The sequence below is a fragment of the Sinohyriopsis cumingii genome, unplaced genomic scaffold (assembly GCF_028554795.1).
Source record: "Sinohyriopsis cumingii isolate HCF-2022 unplaced genomic scaffold, ASM2855479v2 utg000160l, whole genome shotgun sequence".
In the NCBI taxonomy this organism is placed as follows: Eukaryota; Metazoa; Mollusca; class Bivalvia; order Unionida; family Unionidae; genus Sinohyriopsis; species Sinohyriopsis cumingii.
The window spans coordinates 1,433,991-1,460,331 of NW_028315873.1; the positions used below are offsets into that span (position 1 = coordinate 1,433,991).

General features: G+C 33.6%; 1 protein-coding gene across 1 annotated transcript in view; it reads right to left on the minus strand.

Moving 5' to 3' along the window:
• LOC149774627 (transmembrane protease serine 9-like) overlaps positions 1–26,341 on the minus strand; it is a 131,150-nt gene that overhangs the window by 48,129 nt on the left and 56,680 nt on the right. The window contains exons 6-8 of the mRNA XM_089944955.1: positions 11,828–12,068; positions 5,198–5,313; positions 2,132–2,296 (exon numbers count right to left, since the gene is read on the minus strand). Coding sequence (XP_089801081.1) covers positions 2,132–2,296; positions 5,198–5,313; positions 11,828–12,068 — 522 coding nt within the window. The remainder of the gene's footprint in view (positions 1–2,131; positions 2,297–5,197; positions 5,314–11,827; positions 12,069–26,341) is intronic.

Sequence of the window (26,341 nt, forward strand, 5' to 3'; positions counted from 1 at the left end):
AATTATATACCCCTCTTCTTGCCCTACGTCATAATCACCATTTTCTGGAGATACTCTGGCATTTATGGAAACTTCCATTCTAGAAGTGTCTAGTGTCAGAGTCAAAATTGAATATTTTAACTCAAATTATGTCAAACATGGTTACATTGATCATGATTGGGATATTTAGTCCGCAATTGCACAAAACATGCTAACTATATATTATTATTGAACTTGACTTTAGCCTAAGGTCAATTAAGCATTATGTATATATATATATATTAAAAAGGTCAACAAATAATACAAATGAAATATTAGTAACATTTTAGGAGAAGCAGAACAATACAGATACAGCCTATTACAAATATTGAAAACTTGTTTCTGAAGTGTCAACGTCAACTCACATCATCACGAACCCCCGTGTTGGCAAATATGTTTCAAATCCATGTTGCTATATATTCTATTTGTGAAACATAGCATTAACTATGATCACTATCCCTCAGTTATTGCATCTGGAGTTCAGGTTACAGGGAAGCGTCCTTATTACATATGAAATTGTAAACTTTGACCTCCTGTCTAACCTAGGGATGCAGCATCTGAAACCTGTATTGTCGTTCATCCTTTCTCATGATATAATAATAGCATACATTATCACAATATCTAAATTAATGTAAAAGCTTCAACTGATGGATATGATTAATTGTAATGATGGATATGATCAATTTCAGTGATGCATATGATTAATTAAAATACGGCTATGTGTTTACGTGTAAACATGGATCCCTACACGGCTAAAGCTCATTTGGAGTACCTGACAGTGCACCTGCTGATGGAAACCTTGATGCCATGCAATGGAGTTAAGAATGTTCTAAAGGTAAAGCCGTGACCGTTATTTCCGATTGGCTTGGATAGGATTTAAGCCAATGGTTGTGTGTCTAGGTAAATGACTAAGTCTCAGATTAGTGGGTAGCACTTAACATTTGTGTATGTCTCGCCACTGGGTAAATGCCTACTTCATCCAGGTTTTACACAACACAGTCAGACATGTGATATCAGCCACCAATGGGGAAAAGTCAAACGGGTCATTGTATATAGGCGACTGCTTATTACAAACCTAAGGCATTATAATAAGTACTAAAAATACTCAAAAGCAACAAGCTTTGTATCATTCAACAAATAATTTATTTTCCTAGAATAAAAAGTGACAATAAAAAAATGACTTACTGTGACTATTCTAGAATTTTTAACACAAGTCCTAATGAAAACAGTCTAAATAAACTTTAGCGGTATTCTAAAAATCTAAAAATCTAAAAAAGTTTGTGTTGTGACAATGTGCGAGTAGTCTTTTACGGAATCACAAAAAAGTATAATCAAAACATATATCCTTATTTGAACTTCATTATAAATCCAAACCTCTAAGTCCAGGGATATTAATTTAAAGCACTTTTTATTTCCAATACAGAATCATTTGAATAAAATAAATTTGCTCAAATCATCATTCTGCACAACAATATTACAAAAATGTGGTTCTGCTCAGGTGTTAATGTAACACTGCGTAATTGTCCAGTAAAGAAGATTTACATAAAAAACTAAGACTACTAAAAATTGTTGATTCTTATTTTATATGTGTAAGTGTTGACGGTCTAACAAATGAAAGGTTGATTGTATAGAGGGCTATAATTGTATATAGTTACGTTTTTTATGTTAATATGTATCCACATACCAATTATTTATGAGCACCAGTGTAATAGAATAAAGGGTATTAAGAGTGTATTGAAACAATGGATGACAACTTACATGTTACCTAACGGCAGCTTCAGAAATCAGGTCACACTAAGTTCTTTATTAGTTACTCTTGACGAGATACATCAAATACAAATGTCATATGTGTAGATAGAAAAGGTTCCAATATACAACGGGCATAACGAAAAAACAAACGCAAGAATTAGCAAAAAAAAAAAAAAAAAACACAATACACCTTATCCCGTAAATGTCGATTGCGTGGGGATGAAACACACAAAAATAATCGGGACAATACCTTATGGACTTGAGAATTCCATGTAACTATGTTAGAACTATCAATATATCGTACCTACATTTCAACAGAAATGTAAGCAGCAAATGTTTTGAGCACCAGCAAGCTTTTACTTACTCATAGACGTTTTCCCCCATCCTGTAATGTGGCACTGCATTCCCGCTGTGTACTCAGTGTTACTTTGTGGGAGGCATGCTGGCTGTACATAGTCATTGAACACAATGCCTCGCCCATCCTTGGGTCGAATCTTAAGAAGTGCCAGGTCATAATCATGATTTACATCTATAATTAATGAAATTAGTATCAATACATTCTGACTCAAACACAGGATGAAACCCGTTGTACATTTCTTATCAATTGAAAATACTTCATACCTTTTGTACTGACCATCTTAAATAGAATGTGGAAGTGTTTTTCAACTAAAATTTACTGCAAATATAGGTCCAATGTGCAGCACCGCAGAGAGCTGTTTGATACACTAATAATACACTACTGATGCATCACACTAAAATCAGTCCCGTTGCAATATATAGTTTGCTTATAATGCATCTCTTCCAAGAGTCATATATGAAAGAGGAAATAAACATTCAAACAAATAAATTTGGTAGCCGACAGTAACATTAGTAAATATATGGCACTTTGACACATTTGATCTACATTGCTTCCAGCCTCAAAGACGGTATTTTTTGCAATTACAAGACTTAATCATTGGACTTATTGTGTCATGTGCTTCAGCATATCGAAGAAAATATTTTTAAAATTCAATCTGAATAATGGCAGGGTAAAAGAATAAAATTCAGAAAGATCATTAAAAGGTAATACTATAAAAGACTTAACAACTGCCATAATGTCCAAAATGTATAACAAATCAACCTATTTTGCCCATCATAATCACTGAAATGAAACATAAATGCTTTTCAAAAATAAAATATTTTACTTGCTTAACTTGCCATGTTTCTATCATAATAATTATACTGTTCCAATGTATGTACTTCATACTAACACATTCATGCACTAACAATGAAAGCTGATGCTTTTTCTACTTATGGTTGTTGTTGTTGTTGATGGGTTTAACGCGGCCAGTATTAATGTTGAAGAACGAACCCGGGAAAAACCCAGGAAGAAGCTACTGGCAAGCTTTCTCACATACCCACATTGGCCGAATCCTAGACTCGATCCTACGCAGCACAGGTGAGATATCAATGATCCTAACTGAGAGCGCTTTAGACCACTCGGCCACACGAGGCTCTCTAGTTATCTAGTTATGGACACCCATTCACCCATTGATCATGCAAACACATGAATGTACTAATCGTACGCACCCATGAATGCACTAATCATGCACACAAATACATGAACTTATCATGCACACACATGCATTCACTAATCATGGAAAAGCATTTTTCTTCTAGATATGCACACATATGCATGCACTAATAATTCAAATATATGCATGTACTAGTCGTGCGCACCCATGAATGCACTAATCGTGCATACACATATATGCACTAATCAGGCACACATATGTATGTGCTAATCATGGAAATGTGCTTAATGATGTACACACAAGAAAACACTAATCATGCACACACATGCTCATACCAATCATCCACACACATGTATGTACTAATCGTTGACACACATGCATTCACTAATCATGCAGAGATGGTAGAGATCCGTAACGGGGAGAGCTTTATACATCTCCGTCACACGGGCCCTCGAGTTCTCTATGTATGGAAAAACATGCACGCATTATTCATGCAAACACATGCATGTACTAATCGTACGCACCCATGAATGCACTAATGCTGCAAACACATACATGAACTAATCATGGAATCGCATGCATGTTCTAGTTATGCACAGACATAAATGCAATAATCATACACACACATTAATGCACTAATCATACACACACACATGGAATAATCATGCACGCACAGGAATGTGCAAAACATGCACACACATGTTTTCGATAATCATGCATCATGAAAAATGAGAACATCTGCAAATAATGTAAAATAAATACTGGTAAACGTATATTTAATGAGGGAGAACATATCACTCAGTTATACTAATTAATTGGCAATGGTTTTGTCATAAGAATTAATTGAAAAGAAGCATTATAATTTCACAAAGATTAATTGTTATATGTATTGATTCCTGCTTCAAGATTAGTTCATTCATCTCCTAAATCCCTATGCAGTCTTTACCTTTTACTCAGTTAAATTCATTCCATGAAATTAAAAACACAGATGTACACAAAGCTGTAGAAATATGATCGTTTTTGGTTATACTAGTTATGTGATGTTATTTTCACTGAAGATTTCTGAGCAGAGTATGAGTGCATTTGTTCAGAAAAATACCCCTCTTAAACACAACTCTAAATAAATGACCTAGTAATGTTTTTTGAATATCTGTATCTCTGATGAATGATGAATAAACTTGATGAAGACATGAAACGTCCATTAAATTAAATATTTTTTTTTTTAAAGTCTAGACATAAAATGACCATGATATTATTCCCCTTATAAATCGTAATACAGCAAAATGTAGAACTCAGTCTTTTAATTTACATTTCATGCTACAGATGATTGTGATGACATTAAATACAACAAAATGAAAATCATATTGCATGTGCTGCCTTGATTTATATTCACACATGATTTTTATCTTTAATTTTGAATTGATCTTTTCCATCATTGGAAATGCTTTCATATTATTCATTTTGAGTTGCTCTTTTGAATCATATGACATGCTTTTACGTTATTCATATTGAATTGTTCTTTTCTTTCATAAGACATGTTTGTATATTATCAATTTTGAATTGTTTTTTTATATTATAGAATATGCCTTTAGCGACGTATTCCTCGTCAACTTCCATAATATGTGCCTTTTTTAAGCTTTGTATAGCCAACTAACTGCATATGTCTCTAATATGGATCTTGATTAGAAATGGTCTTACAAAAACTATTATCTATGTAATTGATAGAAAACTATCAAACGTATATACCAGTATATTTACACTATAATGAATATTTTAATCCTTTTGAATCAATGTTGGAAATATTCTTGTAATATGTCTGGTTACGGGCTATAACATGTTTATCCCAAAGCAGGTACAGCATCCAATATATATTATAATGCGATACAGCGAAGTGTGAGATAGACATCCGCGGTTACCATTATATCGCTCATGGGTGAAGAAAGAAGCAATCCTAAACTCCTTCTCATGGCTATCATAACCCGTGTTATCGTGGTCACCTGTTCTCACAACGATTTCATCACTCCTGAGACCTCTATGGAAACAGAAACATAAAATTACACATGCTATTTATACAAGTAGACATCGTCTTCATGACAGAAAGAATGGGAATAGGAAACCTAAAATTAATGGCCAAAACAGGTAAAGCAATCCAAGAGAAGTCAGCGTATTTTACTTTTCTGTTCTTCTTAAAAACTCACTAATATGTTTGAAAAAATTCAAAATACCAACCCGTATGTCTGGAGTAGCATGCATTTCTTGATGACCAATAAGTGGTACGGTCAGACATCATATAAAAGTCTTATTTTGAAAACACCATATCAGTATGACAGTCAAATTAAGGGAAGAGGCATTAACAAGGCTGTCACGATGGCCATTATGTTAGCCATATTGATCGTGAGATTAGAGCAATTAACAATAACTCTAACTGGACATTATAAGAAGTAATCCAATAACATTTTCAAGCCATAGTGAATGTACAATCTGCACCACTTATGACAAACTAAATATCATAGGTCCTTTATTGCAAGTAAACTTTCCAATAAAATATTTTTCTCCTAGAATACGTACCTGATTACATTAAAATCAAATATATCTGCCTACTATCTCCTCATAACTGCCCGCTCAATAATGGAAATCTGGCTGTTGTTATGTCCATGTTATGTAGACAAGGGCAACAACTCTGCACATTACCGCTCCATTCCACCTACAGGTCCCGCTAATCGTGTGAATGCATGCTTGCATTGTGGGGAGGATTGGTGTGTATTAAAGTAATACGACTGGGTGAGCATTCTTGAAGCATCCTGGCAGAAACAAAACATACTGCAAAACATTGGGTGTCACCTTCAAATACGTTCCCATATCACATTTCATTTGGAGAATAGATAATAGGTAGACGGAATGTCCCAACGTATTTCTTTGGTAATTTCTGAGTGCAAAATATTGAAGGTAAACCCTCTCTACTGATTTTTTAGTTCAAGCTGCACAACTAGAGTTGACAGGTTTTATGTGTGGGAAGACAAAACAAAGGAAATCATCTTATCGCATACAAATTATGGGTGAATCCATTTCAAGATGTACAGTGTGTTCATATGGAGGTTGTGCTGATCTCATCCTTGTCTGATTGTTGCTTGTGCAAATGAGACTGGACCTACCAGATCCAGGGCTTGCTGCTTTGGAGCTATGCTTGAATGTGCGTGCTAATCACAATGATAAGTCCTGAGGAGTTATGTGCTATTTCTCAGGTATATATGCAAGAAAGAGGCATGTTTGAGTTCCACAATATGCCCAGTCTAATTTAGATAGCACTTGATCTTACATAATAGTTCCTCTTTGAAAGCCTTCTGGATTGTGTTAATACAAGAGTGAAGTCATAGGTCTCCTTTTCTATTGCACAATGATGGCAAACGATTCTTGATGACGAAACTGGATTGCATCATAAGGATTGCTGATCCATTTCATCAAAACGGAAGGCTGACTGGCTCAATAGAGAGTCCATGGAATTAATAAGCATGCCAAGGTAGATGTGATCAGGAGAAAGGTTTTGTTTTAAAGAAGTTTCCGCTTCAGCAAAGTCAGTGTTGAAAGCTTGAAGTTTTGAAATTCAGGCTTAACATAACAAATGATATTTTCCACTTTGGAAAACAGTGTGAATGATTAAGGTATACGAAGGCCAAAGAATGAAAAGTCAGAGAGGTCTTTGCTATGACCAAGATCATCATAGCCACAATGATCGAAGGATGTTCCAATATGATAGAATGTTAGCCAACATTTTGTCATAGAATTATAAGAATAAATGACGGCTGCCTATGTGACAGACGCACTCAAATGGAAATTGTGTCATTTTTACTCGTAACCAGTTCTTGAAAACAATGTAAGAGGGGCTCATTAAAGGTTTTTGATACATCAGCACATTCAAGATTTGGAATTCATTCAGAATGCCACTGGAATCCATTCTGTATGCTCTATAACTTTTGACTTCTGATATAACTTTTGGATTCTTTGGGATTTAGAGAAGACTACTCTAAGTTACTTTTAAATTCCCATATGGTGTCTTAAGCAAATAAATTATTCGCTGAATTTTACATACCTGTTTGATTTCTCTTTTACAGTTGCTTAATTTACTACACAGCCATAACAACAAACTTGTTCTGAAAACAGTTGCTCTAAAAATGAAGACGTTCATGATAACGTTCATCTCCAAGATACTGACATGAAGGCCAGTGTTCTACTGGTTACTGACAGTGTCGACATTTGGTAACAGATGGGCTTTGCATCCAATGAAACTTGCATTTATATACACAGTCACATCCTTTTTAGTGGCAGATTTAATGATATTTATGTTGTTCGCAAAACTTGGTTGCACCATTCATCCAGGAATGATACTATTTTGCTCGTTATGCTGATATTGTAATCGAGTGGCATGGAATGTGAGTACACGTGTGAGCTGCAAATGGCACACGTTTAAGTGATACAGTAGGACGATTTGCATCGTTGAGATAGCAAGGCCATCTGCAAAGGTCACATGTAGAGGTGATCCAGTAGGATAAGATCTGCTGCAGCATTACACAGTCTGAGGAGAAACTGCCTCGTTATGATCCACTATATGTAGGAAATGGATTACTTGAGAATGACAATTCAGATGAATGTGAATACGTAAGTGATTACGATATATAAGAAATCCATATTTTGATCATTTAAGATGAATTAGAGCTGATGGATATAGCACTCTTCATATATGCGATATATGAGACATGATATTACTTGCTAGCTTTGAATTTTTGCATTCAGCATACCTTGTTATTATAGTTGATTCTGAAATGACACGGTAAGAAATTAGAAACAAAGGATTTTCATAGAGTTAACTACATTAAAAGAATGCCAAAAATATCTCCGCTAAATTCAGGGTGATAAAGAAAAATATTGCCTGTATGATCATGAAACTAAACATGTTCTATTAATATGTGGCCTTGTGTAGGTATGCAATCAAACAACACATAACCTATACAGAAAACAATGCATACAATATGCTGAAAATTCCATAATAAATCTGAAAAGTAACAACATCTTTCAATAGATGGGCATGGATTTTGAAAGTCAAAGTGAATACTAATTTCACTTCACTAGTGGGACCTTAAAACTAGCAGTACTAGGCGGGATATATTGCCCTTTGTCTATATACAAAGCTATTGCCTTTGAGAGGGCTGGATTTTGTTAGATAGTATGACTTATGCAGCTAGCGTTATTGGAAATGGGTAACGTATTTGAAGGAGAAGATATCAACAAGGCCATCTGCTCAGAAATAGTTGTGATGAAAAACGTTCAACTTTTCCATTGTGATAGATATAATGTGTGTCAGATCAGTCCTGTTTTCATTTAGAACCAACTAAACATTAGACATAGTCTCTTATAGAAAATCCCATTCTGTTAATTTTATGACAATCAATTCAGAAAGATTAGAAACAATACTACTTTCCAAAATCGCCACTGTGGTTTTCATATTGGATATACAAGTGTTACCGTGTTATTGTAGAACCCAATCAACATCATTATAAGACTCTCAGTGAAAATCATATATTGATATCACCATCTGTTCAGTACAATAGTGATCAGATGTTCCAATGGTCGCTAAAGAGGATTCATTAGTTCTCACATCAACTCCAACGTCATTTAGGACCAAATATGTTTCTATTTGAGTTTTTTCATGAAACGTACATCTTGATATTACCATCTATTTGGGAGGGTACTGATACCAAGACATTCACTATATTGGATGCATGAAGGGCAACGTTTCATTGCACGATCTTCAAGAAGAATAGTGTACAGTGTAATGGCAATCGTCCCATTAGTTTAAAGGTTATAATATATTTTTGTTAATATATTTGAATCCCAGACAGGCTCATGATGAATGACAGATGGACGTTTGACTAAATGGCATTGAATAACTCCTCTGGTAAATGACTAACTGAGCACATAAAGTGAACAAGGCAACTGCTTCACCTCAATCTGTTATGCTTCCCATTACAGTAATCTGCTTTCCATCAATTTCTATTGTTTCCCATCAATGTGTTATGCTTCCCATCAATGTGATTTGCATCCCATCAATAGGTTATCTTTTTCATCAATGTGTTATGTTTCCCATCAATTTATTTGGCTTTAGAATATGCTTGCAAAATGAGAGGAAAATGTAACCTACGTTTGTAAACAAGGACTATTAAAACGAATATCGATAGACCTATCAAGTTGCATCACTATGTAATTCTTTGGTATGGTGTCACAAGGGACGATACTGTACCAAACAATAAAATGGCGATGAATCACACTGAAATAATGAAGACACTGCCCTAACATGTCTTTACATTTAAACAATTAACAACACCTTTTTAAGATTAAAGCAATGATAAAAAGTACGCTATTCAAAATGCATGTGTCTTTTTAATGTAATCGTAATTACAGAGGTTTATATACTCCATTAACATGTACGTAGTTTTCAAATTAATTTCTGTTACACATGAAAACAATTTACTTATGTTGTCAACGGGAAGTAATAGTTTTAATTCACCGTAATATATTCTCCTAGCAGCCAATCTGTTTTGATCTGTTATTTTAGAGCAACATAGAAAATAAATCGTTTTGTTGTGTAATGGATTCGTAGAGTCACCTCAAATCATTACCAAGTACAAATTTCCGTTTACACTAAACATGTACTGTTTCTCTCTCTCAACTAAAAAGCAATTAATGGCCATGCGTTGGGACTATTTATTTGATAACTAAAGTAATGGTTATACATTAATATTTTCAATTTTCTTCGCTAATATTACCAGTGAAATATTGTGCGAAACGGCAAACAATCAGATTCAAATTTCGTTTATTATGAATGCGGTCTAACAATGAAAACATTTGTTTGTGTGTATTAGGTTTTAAATAAATACATATATAGTATGATATCCATTGAAGGAGAACGTTTTCAAAATAAACGAAACTCTATTTGCTGACCAGACAAAACATAACATATTGACTATAACGATTTTTAATGTTTCTTCAATTTTTAAATGCATCAAATGACTGAATATTGTTCTTTTTTTTTTTCATTTTCTCGATATATTAAAGCGTTCTTACAATTTACATACATGGTGAAACCTGGATCAAAAGATGCAGAAAATCTGGATCATCGATTACTCAGATTGGATTTGAAATGTGATAGAATCTTCTATATTGTTCCAATGTTTTTCCACCTTTTATAAATTAAATTTATTTAAATTGTAGAGGAGAAATTGAACCGGCTTGCGCATTAGCTGGTTATCTTTATGTTTTAATCTAGAAAACTTGAGCTGTTACCAAATTAATATGTGCAATGGATCAGTGTCTTAAAGCCTTGCCAACTATTTGCAGAATACACCGTTAAATAAGTGCAAGTGATCCATCTGTAGGTGTGAAAACTTTTCATTCTTAATCACATTTTATATAGCAACTGTTGGTGTTTTGAAATTAGAGCCAACGCTAATAGTCTCCACTTTATCTTAAATACTAAAAGGTAGGTCATAATGTTGATGCGTGACACATTTTCAACCCATGAAATACAAATGTGTACATTTCGTCTTAATACATCGACGATGCACGTAATTATTGTTTTTTGCAATCTAGAATACAATCTGAGAAGTAGGTGACAAGGACCAATCTTTGCTTTAAATCCTGCCCATCTGCAGTAGCACTCACATTATAAGTTTGATCACAGTGGTAAGGTGTTAGTATTGACATCGTTGGTACAATTTTCAGGTAATTTTTCTCAAATTCTGGACAGTGGGGTACAGTGACCCAATCTTCATGTACGACATATGTTAGTCTCATGTCCATATATACAGACTAGACAGGAAGAATGGACACAGTTTAATGCAAGTTTTAATAAATTCTGGTAATTGTATCACATAAATCTACTGATGCTAAGGAAATCCTCTCTTTCCTAAGAGAAAAACCGAGTATAAATTTGGAGGTAAGATGAAAAAATCTAGAGACGTTATTTCAAATTAAAAAAAAAAAAATGTTATATGATTTAAAATCTTGAAATAGCTAATTCACAATCAAGTCGATCAATTTATGACACCAACCGTGGCTGAGCTTTCTCAACTTCTACCTCGGTATCACTAAGTCGTCCGAATTTGATACATTAAAAAAAATCAGTGTAGCTTTCATCAATATGGCTATTATATATCCGACTTATTGAAGTCATCGTATTCATAATTGAAATGATTAAGACACGAGAAAGTGTTAAATGAAATCAACGGCCTCGAATATGGAGAGTGAAAATCCGATTCAACAGATTACATCTATATCATAAACAGCAGTGATGTGATGTATTGAAATGATCTTTTACCTAAATGCCTATATTTTGTGATAGAATGTTTTCCAATGAAGATGTCACTCTGATAACAATTCATTAATATCGTATGTTGGCAATACGGAAAATTGAAGCAATGTTGCAAATATATAACATATAATTATGCCAAACTATACACTTATGTAAGCAAAACAACAGACAGACCATTACTCACTGAAAGCAATGAGCAGCACTCAGGATCCAGTATTCGCTGAGAATAGTACCACCACAGAAGTGGCTATCATACATGGTGCCTACAAGACGTCTGATCCCAACCTGCCATGGGTTTGCTCCTTGGACTGCATTCTTTCCTCCAATTATCTTCTCAAGTTTTGGTCTTGGAGCTACTTGCTTCTCCTCAGTCACATCCCGCTTGCCGCGCTCCATCAATGGCCTTTTCCCACAGGTTACAGGTCCTGAAGGAGATGGATTATATTACAATTGGTGACATCCCTGCCTAAATAGAAATTCGTGTGCTTGTATTAAGTGATGACTGGAAAAAAAATGTGTCTCTTAATACAGTAAGTGAATGTGATTCATACTAATAACTCAAAATACAAAGCATTTCGACAGTAAGTAACCACCTATATCCATTTGTATCTAAGATCAAAATAAGGCATGTAGTATGTCTAGACGTTTGTGTTTGTGAAAAATTCAAACTGTTTGAAAGGCGATTGAGACTGACCCTTATCCCAACATAAATGTTGACAGATGGGTCAGATGAATCTCATAATAGTATTTTAGGTGCTACTAACAAGATCGTCTTCTCCTGGTCACACAATGAGTCTGCTATATCCGCTTACATTGCTTTGGCTACCCCAGTTGTCTATGTTAAAACTGGTTATTTTATCCACACACCTCATATATATATATATATATATATATATATACATGTCACTGTGTGTGTGTCGGTATATACTGACTGGCCTACCAATACTGTGTACAATACTTTTAAGGTGCATATCCCTGAGGTAAGGTGATGTTGCTACACTGCATTTGTATGTGCTATCCCTGTTTTCACTGTGATGTATCTACATTTCAGTTTACCTGTTATTCCTGTGCCTAATTTGTCGTAGCTACAATGCATATTGGGTGCTATCCGTGTGCTTAATGTGTTGTAGCAAAAATTACTTTCAGGTCCTATGGCTGTGCTCACTGTTTTCAATCTACAATACATTTTAATAGCTACTCTTAATGTGTTGTAGCAACTATGCATTTTATGTGCATATACCTGTGCTTAAAGTGTTGTATCTACAATGTAGCTTAGGTGCATATCTCGGTGCTTTATGTTTTGTCCCTGCAATGTATTTAAGATGCTATACCTGTGCTCACTGTGTTGTAGCAGCTATGCATTTTATTAGCTATCCGTGTGCTTAATGTGTTGCAGCAAAAATGCATTTTAGGTGCATATACCTGTGCTTAAAGTGTTGTACCTACAATGTAATTGAGGTGCATATCTCTGTGCATTATGTTTTGTCCCTACAATGCATTTTAGGTGTTATACCTGTGCTTAACGTGTTGTAGCAACAATGCATTTTAGGAGCAATCCGTGTGCTTCATGTGTTGTAGCAACAATGAATTTTAGCTGTTTTCCCTGTGCTAACTGTCCTGTAGCTACTTTGCATTTTAGGTGATATACCTGAGCTGAATGTATTGTATCAAAAATGCATTTGAAATGCTATCCGTGTGCTTAATGTATTGTAGCAACAATGCTACCATTAGGAGATGTTCCTATCATATTTCTTTCTACTATTGTTTACGACAGTTACGAATATATCATGTGAATTATTGCAGATGAAATGTCTGTCCCTTATTTGATATCGTCATTAGTCTTCTTGACTATTATCACAATATGTAGCTAAGTCCAACAATCGGTTAAAATACAAACGAATTCCACCATTCTGATTGCAGCGATAAACTAAATTGATGGTGAGACTATTCATCTTTATTTCGTGGATTGCACGTGGGAGGTTGATGTTAAGTGAAAAGAAACGTCTTTTTTTTCCATCCTATGTGGTTTATGTTCAACGTCGTTTCGTAGATAGTTATAATTTTCTAAAACAACTATAATTTTCTAAAAAAACACCGCTGATATAACATTGAGTTGTTCCTAATGGGTTCGGTCTTTGGTGTAGCTCCAGACTGATCAATATTCCTCTCTAAATATATTGTTTTGTCACCCGTAGCTTTTAGTTTTCACCAATATTCTGTCTCAACCTATTATCTGTATTGTGAACTTTCGATCCACAACATACCCCCAGTACAAGTGCGACATGAATATAAGACTTAAACAAATTATCTACTTCAGAGATTCGAATGCATGCGTCCTGATGTACTTCATGAGAGAACTTTTATTATAACATTATCTTTTCAACAACGTGAGGTTTTCTTTAATACTCCAGATACATTCCAAGTGCCAGAATGTGAAGAAACTTCCTTTTATATTTAAGCTGTGAAATATGTCTTAAGAGATTACCCAATACAGTAAGGGGGGTGGGGGGTCTGCTCTGACTTCCTTTTGACCCGGACTATTGAACAAAAGCTCTTTATGCCAATAAACATATTCACCATGATTCAATATCTTGATCACGATTTCACTTCACTTGAACATGAAACGCTAGGTTCTAAATACAAAATGGACAGGTTAACATTGAACACCAACAAATGAACCTTGTCGAAGTGTGCATAGGTGGATTTTTTAAAAGAAATTTCATGAAATAAGGTTGATTACATAATGCTCAAGTTATTGTCGGATATGGAACACCAAAACGTCAATAGTAGCATACATGTTTGATTGTATACGAACGCATGTATGTATGAATGTGTGTACGTGTGTGTGAGAGAAAGAGAAACGTGAAATTCTCTCCAGATATAATTCACAATTATCAGGTTGTTTAAATTATCTCATTCTTAATATTCATATCATAATCCAAACTACATTTATATGTTCTCACAGGCAAACAATGTGGGCAAGCATTTGTCCAATTTCAAATAGTTCGAACAATTGGAGATTCAATATACATTTTCAGCTTATATATATATATATATATATATATATATATATATATATATATATATATATATATATATATATATATATATATATACAGTTGTAACAGCTATTTTAAACCACATTACAGCATATAAATGATTGATACAATACAGACATTTGAATTTCAACTCGTTTCTTTAACTAAAAATATATATCTACTTATTTTCTGAAGATATAGTATTTCATCATCCCATGTTTATACACAAACATGATATTCAAGGATAACATAACCTTTGCCACTGCCAATTTACATATTACAAAATTACAGAACGTAATCAACCCTATCAAATTACTCGATTCCTCAATATACTTCACATGAGACTGTTTTATAATAAAGTTGTTTTTATGAAAGATTAAAAGCAGAATAGTTCACTCAAACATGATTATTCATTACAGATGTATGATTATTTAAAGTTTTAAAGAATAACATACGATGCAACATAACGGCATATCGTCAGAAGATAGTTCAACAATCCTGGAATCATCTGATATTGCTTGACTTGTTTCTTAATTTTGACGTGAGGAAAATACACGCTCAAACATAGTAGCTGTAATGTTACTTACCTAGAGTGACGGCTCTCATGGTGTGTTTATTCTCGCTGATGTCACGGTGGGAGGGAATGTTAAGTGCAAGGTGAAATCTATTCCCCTCCAATCCATGCCTTTCATGTGACATTTTATTTCCAACAATTGTCTCTTCCAACCCATTGCCAGTTTTGTGAACTACCGATTCACAGCAAATGCATTTGCACCAGTGCGACATGAATGCCAAACATGCGAGAATTATCCATGTTTGAGATCTCACGGCATGCATATTGATGTATTTTATTTTACCTAATTCGTAATAATACAACCTCTTAATATAAAATTATCTCTTTCGTCTACATGAGTTTCTCTAATACCGCACATATGTTTCAAGTGCTTGGATATGAAGAAAACTCAGGTTATATTGACGTTCTGTGACGTGTCATAAACGGACCAGCCAATGAATTAGAAGGGAAGGAGGAGCTTGTGCTTTGCCTGGAACCAGAATTTGGACCGAAATAACTTTTTTGTCAATGACTATAATGGGTATCATCATAACCTTTCTTTAACCTCATGAGAAACATCCTTGAACAGTTGTTTTTCAGAATCATAAAATTGAAAACTGGTCAAATGATTACATCCCTTCAGATATTAGATTCAAGATCTCAAATGTAAACTTTATAGGTAAACATAGGATACATATTCGTCTACCTTGTCTAAATCTGTTAAACTGCCTTAATATGGCCTATTTCACTGTGATCATTGAATGTTCTCAATTAGATTACACACGAACGTCATCAGTTAACCCTTGAGTGTATGTGTGTATGTGCGCGTGTGCAGAAGGGAGAGAGAGAGGATGTTAACTATCTCGAGCACGCTTACGCCACGATAGTAGGCTGGTCACAGAGTCCAGTCGTAGTGCACATTTTATAACCAAACTACGTCTATAATGTTTATCATCAACAGTTCATATAAACACATTATTTCTAGTCGAAATTTGGGTATACACTTTGAACGATCTATTTAGAAACTATTTTGAAGACCAAGAGATCAAGGTACATTTTCTTTTCGTTCATGCAATACAAATAATGGCTTTTTGCAAACCATATTTACCAAACTTGTCTCCATGATGCAATAACGTGATTTGCATTTTTAATAATCTAAGTAACTTAGTCACGTTGATCGTTTTTCTCCAGTTTGATAGATGCAATTTGAAAAAATGGCTACCTTAAGTAGAATATACATAAGTACTATCCTAAATATTACAATTGTCAATCTCTAACTTACATCTTAATATTATGTTTGTCATTTTCTATCATACAGCAAGCATGACATTTGTTTATATATTTTATATATCGAACATTAAAGTTGCCGGTATACAATTTCAAACAATACCTTTCTCACTGATTATCATACACGAAAGATTACTTTGCTGCTTTCTATCATACAACACACATACATTAATATGGAGATATATGTGATACACCAAGCACTAAATTTGTCACTGCCATTCTTAATTCAAACACTACCTTTCGCATTTAGTATCATATCTCAAACATTAACTTGATGATGTATATCATACAACACACATTACCTTTGTCACGACCAATCCGTTGGCGTAACTGCTTAGAGTGGCCAAAGGCTTATACACACCTTGGTTGGTGCTCAATATTATGCAATCATACATCAAGAACATCCTTTGCCACAATCAAACATCAAATATATCATATATATATATATATATATATATATATATATATATATATATATATATATATATATATATATATATATATATATATATATATATATATATAATGACAGATAGAGAGATAGCGAGAGACAGTGTGTGTGTTTTGAGGTGTGTTAGTGGGTGTGCGGTGGTGATGGGGGTTTAGTGTGTAGGTATGTGTGAGTACGTTATTGGGCGTATGGTTTTAACGTAATTACGTCTACCGTGTGACTTACACAACTGGGGTTTCGAGATTAAATATTCGAATCCAAAGTTAATACTTAGGAGCCGAAACCCTTACGAAAGTTAACGGAAACTGAAAAATCCTGAATCCGGAGAGAATGGTTGGAAGTATTAGAAACAAGGGACCGTAGACCTTAACTATTTTTCTGTCATCTTAACGGCATGGACGACTAAGTACAGCACACTTTTGATGCGATGATGCATATGATTGACTGAATGTTTACAACACTTTATAAATAACTATATAAATATTATAGATTTATGCAGTTCTTAAAAAATGTAAAGTATGAGAAGCATTGAACTGCTGTTGAAATCACGGACATGTTATTACAGAGAGTTCTTCCACATGCAAAACAACAAACATTAGTTTAACAAAGTAAAAACCTGATTTGGAGTAAAAGAACAACCCTTGTTGACTATATTTCATTTGTGAAACTAGATTGATACATCTGTTTGTGTTACGAAAACAATTGGCGCAATGACACGCCTCACTGAGGAAACAAACAATGCTCAACGTACAAATTCAGAATAAGTATAAAGTAGAAATACAATGTGAAATACTCCTTATCTATTATAAATTACACAACTTATGAATCATTCCAATTTTGAGGCACTATTGTAATTATGTTTCGTGAGCGTTGAAACCACAATGAGAATGGATTAAATATTTAAGTGAATAATTGGTCTTAGAAATATGAATATTTCCAGTCAGTTATAAACCATGTTAAATGATGTATGTGCATTTGTGATGTTTTTACTAAGCGTTTACAATATGTTTCTTATTGCTAGGATGTTTGAAGTGTCGAAGTTTAGGGTGATGTCTAACACTAGGATATCATGCCGTTGACATAAAACAATCACACCCAAAATCATTATTTGGATCCCATTGCAAACAGTCCTAGCACTGAACTCTAAATGCTGGAAACGAAGCGAAGTAGCTACTTGTGCCATTTAGAATGATGCAAATGCTCTTTTAAATATAGCACAATAACACATCAGATGATAGAAGCACACACCATTTTGTTACCTAACAGTTGGTACAGCCCTTCGTATATTTCTGATTTTGTTTTGAAACAAAACATTTTTGCAGTGTTCCTGGCGTCAACCATGATCAAGTTGCAAGTGAGATATGGTAAATCCACTTAGTGAAAGCTGTACAGCTAGGCTAAAGTATTCTCTTTTTTTTCGGGCGGGGGGGATATGAGGCTGTTTAGATCTGCGTTCGCCTTCAGAAAAGACGATCTCTGAAATCTGCGTCAATGACGAGTACAAGTGTCTCTTCCCAATCAAAGCTGACCAGCTGAACTGTCTATGTTAATCCTTCAGGCACATGTTCATCTGTATTATCTATGGTAGAGTCTTCAGGCAGTTGACCAGTAAAGATCTTAATCCGGGACAGGTCCATTGAGATTTTCAACACGAACCATTATAAATACCACATGCTTGAATGAATCCGTTTCGATCACACCTGTATTGGTTGTATAACAAATAAAAACTGCTACCTTTAAATTTTACTTCGTTCAGTCTGTTCTTTAGTATTAAATGAATATAAGAGATCTGATATAATTTTGATGTAATCATCTTTGGAATTACCGAATAGATGCGTACTAAGCTCTTTATAACTTCGAATTTGGGGGCATATCAGGCACATACAGTTTTTGACGAAATATAAATACATAGGTCATTTTAGAAGCTGGTTCTTGGACATAACGCCATTCAAATCTCTGGTTCGACTATATTCACAACAGTAGCATGTTATGTTCATTGATTTCATCAATCTTGTTTTCTAGATATGTGTTTATTTTAATGAGAAAGCAAACCCGCGTATGCGCCTAATTCAATACACATATATAAATAATATTTAATAAAGCGTTTTGGCAACAAATATATAAAATGCAACAAGATTTGGCACATGTTGTGTGATTATAAATACATGACAATCAGACACTTTAACATAGCAGTACATTTATGAACTATGTCACTTATATTGCCATTAATATTTATCTCTTCGGTCAAAACTAATATCATATATATATATATATATATATATATATATATATATATATATATATATATATATATATATATATATATGTGTGTGTGTGTGTGTGTGTGTGTGTTTGTCTGTGTGTCTGTGTGTGTGTGTGCGCGCGATTTAAAGTTGCACTAGCTTGTCGGGATTATGAATTACTGTCGTTTCTTTGGAGGAATATACATAAGATTACTATAATTTATTTAATGGTTTTTATTGATATATTGTATTCATGCTTTAAAAAACCTATTAATATTGGTACACACACAAATTATTTAATATTAAAATGTTCGGAGGTCGCTCTATCCTCTATCAAACATTATTGGGTGTATGTTGGTCAGGCAGCAGACTAAACGACCTGATAATCGATAGGACCGGACGGAGAGTCAACAAGTGTTGTTACCTCACTACCAAGACTCCTTGTATGCTAAACTGTATGTTTCTCTCGTTGTCTGTATGTCTCTCTTCTGTATAGACGTGTATATTTGTCTATTTCGCTCGCTCTCTCTCTCTCTCTCTCTCTCTCTCTCTCTCTCTCTCTCTCTCTCTGAAGTTATGATTGGTGGAACACTGTAGTCGCACGAAGTAACTGAAAGGAGAAAGTAATAAATATATAATGTAAATAACTATATATTCGGTAGCAATGTCAGTTAAATATGAATAATCATTTAGATGAACTGTAAATATATTTAAAGTTTAAAATGAATCTTGATGGTCCCTCATTTTGATTAGTATTTATTTACAACTCGTGTCAATAACCTAGCCTGTATTTGAAAATCGGCGTTTGCGATGTTCCTTTTGTTATCTATCAGCCTATTTTGAAAAACATACCGTATATGGTCTAAGCGATGCATCGAAGTAAACTGATACAATGGTACGATGTGTGGGTGCAACCGATTCTTAGCCATATAGTTTGTGTCGGAACAGGTGTGCCTGTGGTGTATTTGGAGTTTAAATGTTGCTTTAATAATGTTTCAGTCATATCACTACGATTTCTGCATTGTTGCTGTTTACAGTGGTGTCAAGCACTGGGGCATCATGCGGCATAATTCATGATTATGTCTCGCCCAGTATTATTATCCTGACACCAGGGCGACCAGTCTTAAAACTAACCTCTTAATGCTGAGCGCCAAGCGTGGTAGCTGTCAGTTCCATTTATGTAAGTCATTGATACGACTCGGCCGGGGATCTAACCCACGTCCTCCCGCATACGAGGCGGAAGTTCTAACCACTAGGACACATGAGCGGTTGTTCGGAATAGGGATACACTGATAAGGATGAACACATATTAATTACCTTCTCTATTAAATGTCCGTAATATAGTTAGAATAGATTACCAATGTAGTATTTGTGCAAAATAAGCACCTTTATCGCTGATAAGCTATCCGTTTTACTTCTTCATTCCTTGTCGTTTTCGTTGTCCAATCTTCTTGCCTATCTGCCTTATTTAGTTTCCAGCATCAACGTCGACAACCCGTCTATTTTATAGTTTCAAAGCGAACACTATCATGATAAAAACATTTTGTCGTTATCAGTATCTTCTATAATAAGAATTCAGCTAGGCAGAAACAAAACGAACTCCTATGTTGTGTAATATAAATGCTTGTGTTTGATCTAGTACGTGAACAAAGTAGAACAATGTTGCTCTTGTTATATGTGTTTGTTTGTGTACCAAAGAAATGGAAGCTAGGTATGGATTGGTGAAGCTTGGTGGGACTTTTCATATTATACTTATTGTTTTAGATTTGTAATAATAAATGTTCCAGTGATATACATGTTACTTTCACAAACTACATTCTTCCCCCCTTCTGTGTGCCCCGAAAGGCCCAGTGGTCCAAAGCGCTCTCCGTTACAAATCACTGCCATATCCCCTCTGTCTGCGTGGGGTCGAGTGTCGGGTTCGGCCAATGTGGGTATGTGAGAAAGCTTGCCAGTATCTTTTCGATGGTAGGTGGTTCTTTCTAGGGATTTCCCGGGTTCTTCCTCCGACATGTATAGCCTATCACATGCTGAAAACAATGGCGTTAAACAATACAACAACAACAATTTACTCCTCTATGTTTTTCTCTGCACAGTACACACACACACACACACACACACACACACACACACATATATATATATATATATATATATATATATATATATATATATATATATATATATATATATATAGATATATATATATATATAGATATATATATATATATATATATATATATATATATATATATATATAATAACAACAAAATACATATAGCAACATCTGTCCTTATTGGTCATTGGTTTCTAGGTCAATACAAATATTTTCCAGCATCCCGAATAAGTTGTGATAACTAGTTGAAACAAGATAGGTTTAAAACTTTAATCCATGTTCACACTCTCAGATTAGTCAGCTACCAGTTTTGCGTTGTTCATTGCCAGGTTATTGGATATATATATATATATATATATATATATATATATATATATATATATATATATATATATATATATATAAATATAAATATATATATATATATATATATATATATATATATATATATATATATATATATATATATATATATATATATATATATATATATATATATCAAGATCTTTATAACTTATCTTCATTTTAAAACAAATGAAATATATTATGAAAATAACTCCAAACGTGTACTTTGGGACCGTGGACAAAGTTTATCGGAACGATTGCAATGGGAATTTTATCATTTCCAGTATGAAACTGAATCAGGGAAATCACAATGTTTATATATTCTTGTTCTTATTTATTTAAAGGTCACCTACCATACTCCAATTTTGTCCTATTTATATTAGATTTGCATTACATGATTAAGAATTGTTATACTCGCACATGTTTTTATCAAGTGTAAAGAAGAAATAATTTAATTGATGCAGATATAAGTAATCAACGCTGTTACTTCGCTTTAGTTACAATTTCCCACCTATATTTATTTTTATTTGCAAGATACCGACTTATAGTTAACCTGGATATCGTATAATCTTGGTCAGTTTGCAATAAGCAAATTACCATGCATCATCGTCATCATCTTTATTTCCTTCCATGGAACATCACATGATATAAGATTAACTCTTATAAACATAATCAATATATAAGTATATAAAAAAAATTAAAAATAGAAAAATATAATAATATTAGAAAACAAATTCTTACACTATATCAGTCAACAAAGTGTTCGCCAAATGAATGAGTTGCAAGTTTAAAAATACTTTCGAATGACGAAAGAAAGAATAGATGATAACAATGCAAGATAATTTGTTTTTTTCATTTTATTTTCAAAGAAGTGCATGTTTATCAATTTATTTTGTACAGTCTGCGTGTGTGTAAGTTTATGTGTCGGGCACAAATGAAACACAAAATTATTTCATTTCTAATTTGTACGGAATAATGGAACAAATATGAGTGCGATATTGACCAGCAATTACAAGCTTTCAATTTACGCGCTCAAACACTAAAACAATTTGAAAAATAAAAGCAAACAATACAATTCACTGTTGGGAGCTTCGGATTTCAGCAACTAAATACTGACAAAATGATCAACATTATTATCTCTCTCTCATGTGTAATCTAGTATGTATTTCATGCAGTTATGCTACAACGTAAAGCCTAACATTAAGTATAATTTGTATACAATCTCATGCACACTACCCTTAGCAAAATGTTTACTTATTATTTAAAATATTAACTGTTATTTATTTTTGTTTTATAAATGCTTATTTATAATTTGCCGAAGGACTTGAGAATGTCGTTGTGCAGATGTATATATGTGTTAGCATAACAAATGTATATAACTATTTTAATTAAAACAAGCAGGATATGACAATTTGTGTTTTCTCTCATAAATATGTACGTTACGAAGCACGATTATTTTCTTTTAAAGAAAATCAAAATTGTTTATTAAAATTCAGTTTTTTCCCTTAAAAAATATTTGACATACTATTCACTTTTTTGTTGAAGAATATAAACGTAAACACTATTGTTAGGTTTGGCAGAATTTGTATTTGGGAAAATTCACTATGATCCTGCATAAATAACGCAACTTTTCCATCCCTCCCCTGTTTGATCAGACATATTAAAAACACTTTTATTCTGGTAAACATGTCTTTTCGGAAAAAGAAAGAACGCTTTTTCTCATCATCATCCTTTTAGTTACATCCGTATGCAACACAGTGCACCATATTTGCTTTACAAAGGCACGATATTACGCTTTATCACATAGACTTTTACGTAGTGAAAATAATAATTCGAATGGCTAAATTGAATAAATGAACGTCATATATGGTATGTGCACGCACAAACAACCTATTATTTACGGAGATTGCCAAATATCTTTTTTTTTATTTTATAAAGCAGAGTTTTAAGTCTAATTAAACATTCGTATGGTCTGCATGCATAACCAATGCGTTTCGTTTACAACTATGATAATATCTCACCTTTGTACAATATAGGGCGGCCGGTGACCTTTAACAACAACAAATACATATCGAAAAACAATTAACTAACTCTAAACAGTTCAAATTGTTTCTTCAAATTCGTATCACATCGGGATGAATTAATTTGTCTCAGCTATATAGAACTAATATATGACTATTGGTTAGCACGTTTTACATTATCACAGTTGACCATGCATTAATTTTGTTTCAAACATCGCCCAGAATGTCATTTGTTTTCTGGCAAAAACTTCATTTCTTAGAATTCCATCTAGTCATGCGAGCGTCTATTTCAACACTTATCTGAATGTATGATTCTATTGATAAATATGTCCATGAAAATATACTAAATAAGATTTAAGGGCTGTGTGCATGGTGAAGGGAAGCTATTAATTTCTGCACTAGGTTAATGAGTCTCGTATATATATATATATATATATATATATATATATATATATATATATATATATATATATATATATATATTCTTTAATGCAATTAGTAAAAGATTCAAGAACTACTGTAAACTGCAAGGTATTGTTCAGTGGAAATATAAGACATCTCATGTGATAAAGTGAACTGGACCAGTCCACAGATTCGACATTGTCAAATTTCAAACTTTAATTTCACAAGAAAAGTTAAATAACTTCTTTTCAAATTGACCGTTGTATCCCGTTAGATAATGATAGTAACATTTGTAGACCGATTGATTGCGCTTTGGAAGAAACAACACATTATCGGATTCATCCATCCTACCATCACCCGTATATAGCTATACATGCATTAGCTCATATATTTGTTACAAGATCAGGTATGGTAACTATGGAAATGATGCCATTAAATGAATTCACAGTAATTGGAAAAACCTTTCTGAATTATCTCATTTATGAAACACTTGTAATTGTAAACATTTTTAATACTTCCATAAATAAACAGAACGCAACTAAGTGGCTCAGCTAGAAATAATACTCAAAAAATCAATAAATAATACCCTAAGACGTAACTTTATACGGCCTTGACCTTAACATCCATTTAGTTGAGGCGAGCGTGTTAAAACACATGTCCAACTATGTAACATAAGCGCAGCAAAATTCAAATTAAGCTAAAGTAATTGCTAATTTTGTATCGCTGAGTAGATCTTATAATTTCTGAATGGCTCCCAAGTGATATTTCCACGTGTCAAGTTTAACAATTACGTGACGGATACTCCAAAGATTGTTTTTTTCACAAATGTAGACTCTGAACTATGTATATTATTATATATGCTATTTGCTTGTGTTGTAACATCTTGAAACAATATATAATTTTCTCTTGAAAACTAGATTACTGTCCTCTTGTGTTAGCGGTTGCCACAGCTCCTGGTCTAGATAGTTCAACATTTCTGAGTACCAAACATTTCAAAAACAGTCACCAAACCCCTTTGCCATGAGGGTGATAGGAATAAGATTCAAACTGTTGGATGTCTAAACAGTCCATAACTTCCGAACACTTTCCGGATATAAAATTGACCTATGATCAGACTGATTATAAAGGGAGAAAAGTGTTATAAACAAACTTTTTCAAAATATCTACAATATTTTTAGTTTTAATATGTTCACAAAGGTATAGCCTCTGGAAACCTTTCGGACCAAAATATTATAGACAACGTGTATTTGTTATCTGATTTTGGTTTCAGGCAAAGGACCGATACGGTCTAACCACATTTTAATAAATGGTTATCAAATGCTGTAATCGGTTGCATATAGCCTTAGGTATCCTTTAAATGGGTTGTCCTGTACTTTCACAAGTGTGTTAAGACGTAAATGCGCGGAACCATTCTTTTTCAGTTTTGATTCGTGTAAATGATTTCACACCTTGTGCTAAATCTTTATTGACGCCTGAATGACCAGCCAAGGGCGTTTCCTGTGCATATGATACAAATGTAATGTCGCTGTGACTTAGGTAAACATGATCATGGCTCATTGACCATTCATCATTAGAGAGTATCTATTATGTCCGCCATTTGCTCAGAAGGATCCCATATTTCACAAAATGTCAAGATAGTCATTGTGTGAATTCAGTGTCGCTAATATCCATATGAAGCAAATAGGTGCTCTCAGGATCTCATTTTGCTTGCGCATTGAGTGATCGTGGTTTATAGCTCTGATTAAAATCTCGAGAATAAGTAGTAAATATCGGATCACGTAGAATCATACCCTAGCAACAATAGACAAAAACAAGTAATTAACTAAAAATATTTCGAGTTTTTTGTGTACATTTCTGATGACATCGGGTTGAATTAATTTCTCTCAGGTACAAAGAACAAATGTATGACTATATGTTAGCACATTATACATTATTAGGCGGGACCATGCATACACTTTGTTTTAAAGATCGTACAGAATATTTTTTGTTCTGGCATAAACTGCATTTGTTAGAATTCCACTTTCTTTTTGTCACGTGACGCAAGAATGTCTATTTCAACCGTTATCAGTAATATTGATAATATTGATACATTTGTCCATGAAAATGTACTAAATAAGATTTTAGGACTATGTGCAGGGTGAACGGAAGTGATTATTTTCTACACTAAGCTACTGATTCTCGTATAGTTTTACTCTTTAATGCAATTAGTAAATCGTACAAAAACTATTGTAAACTACATCGT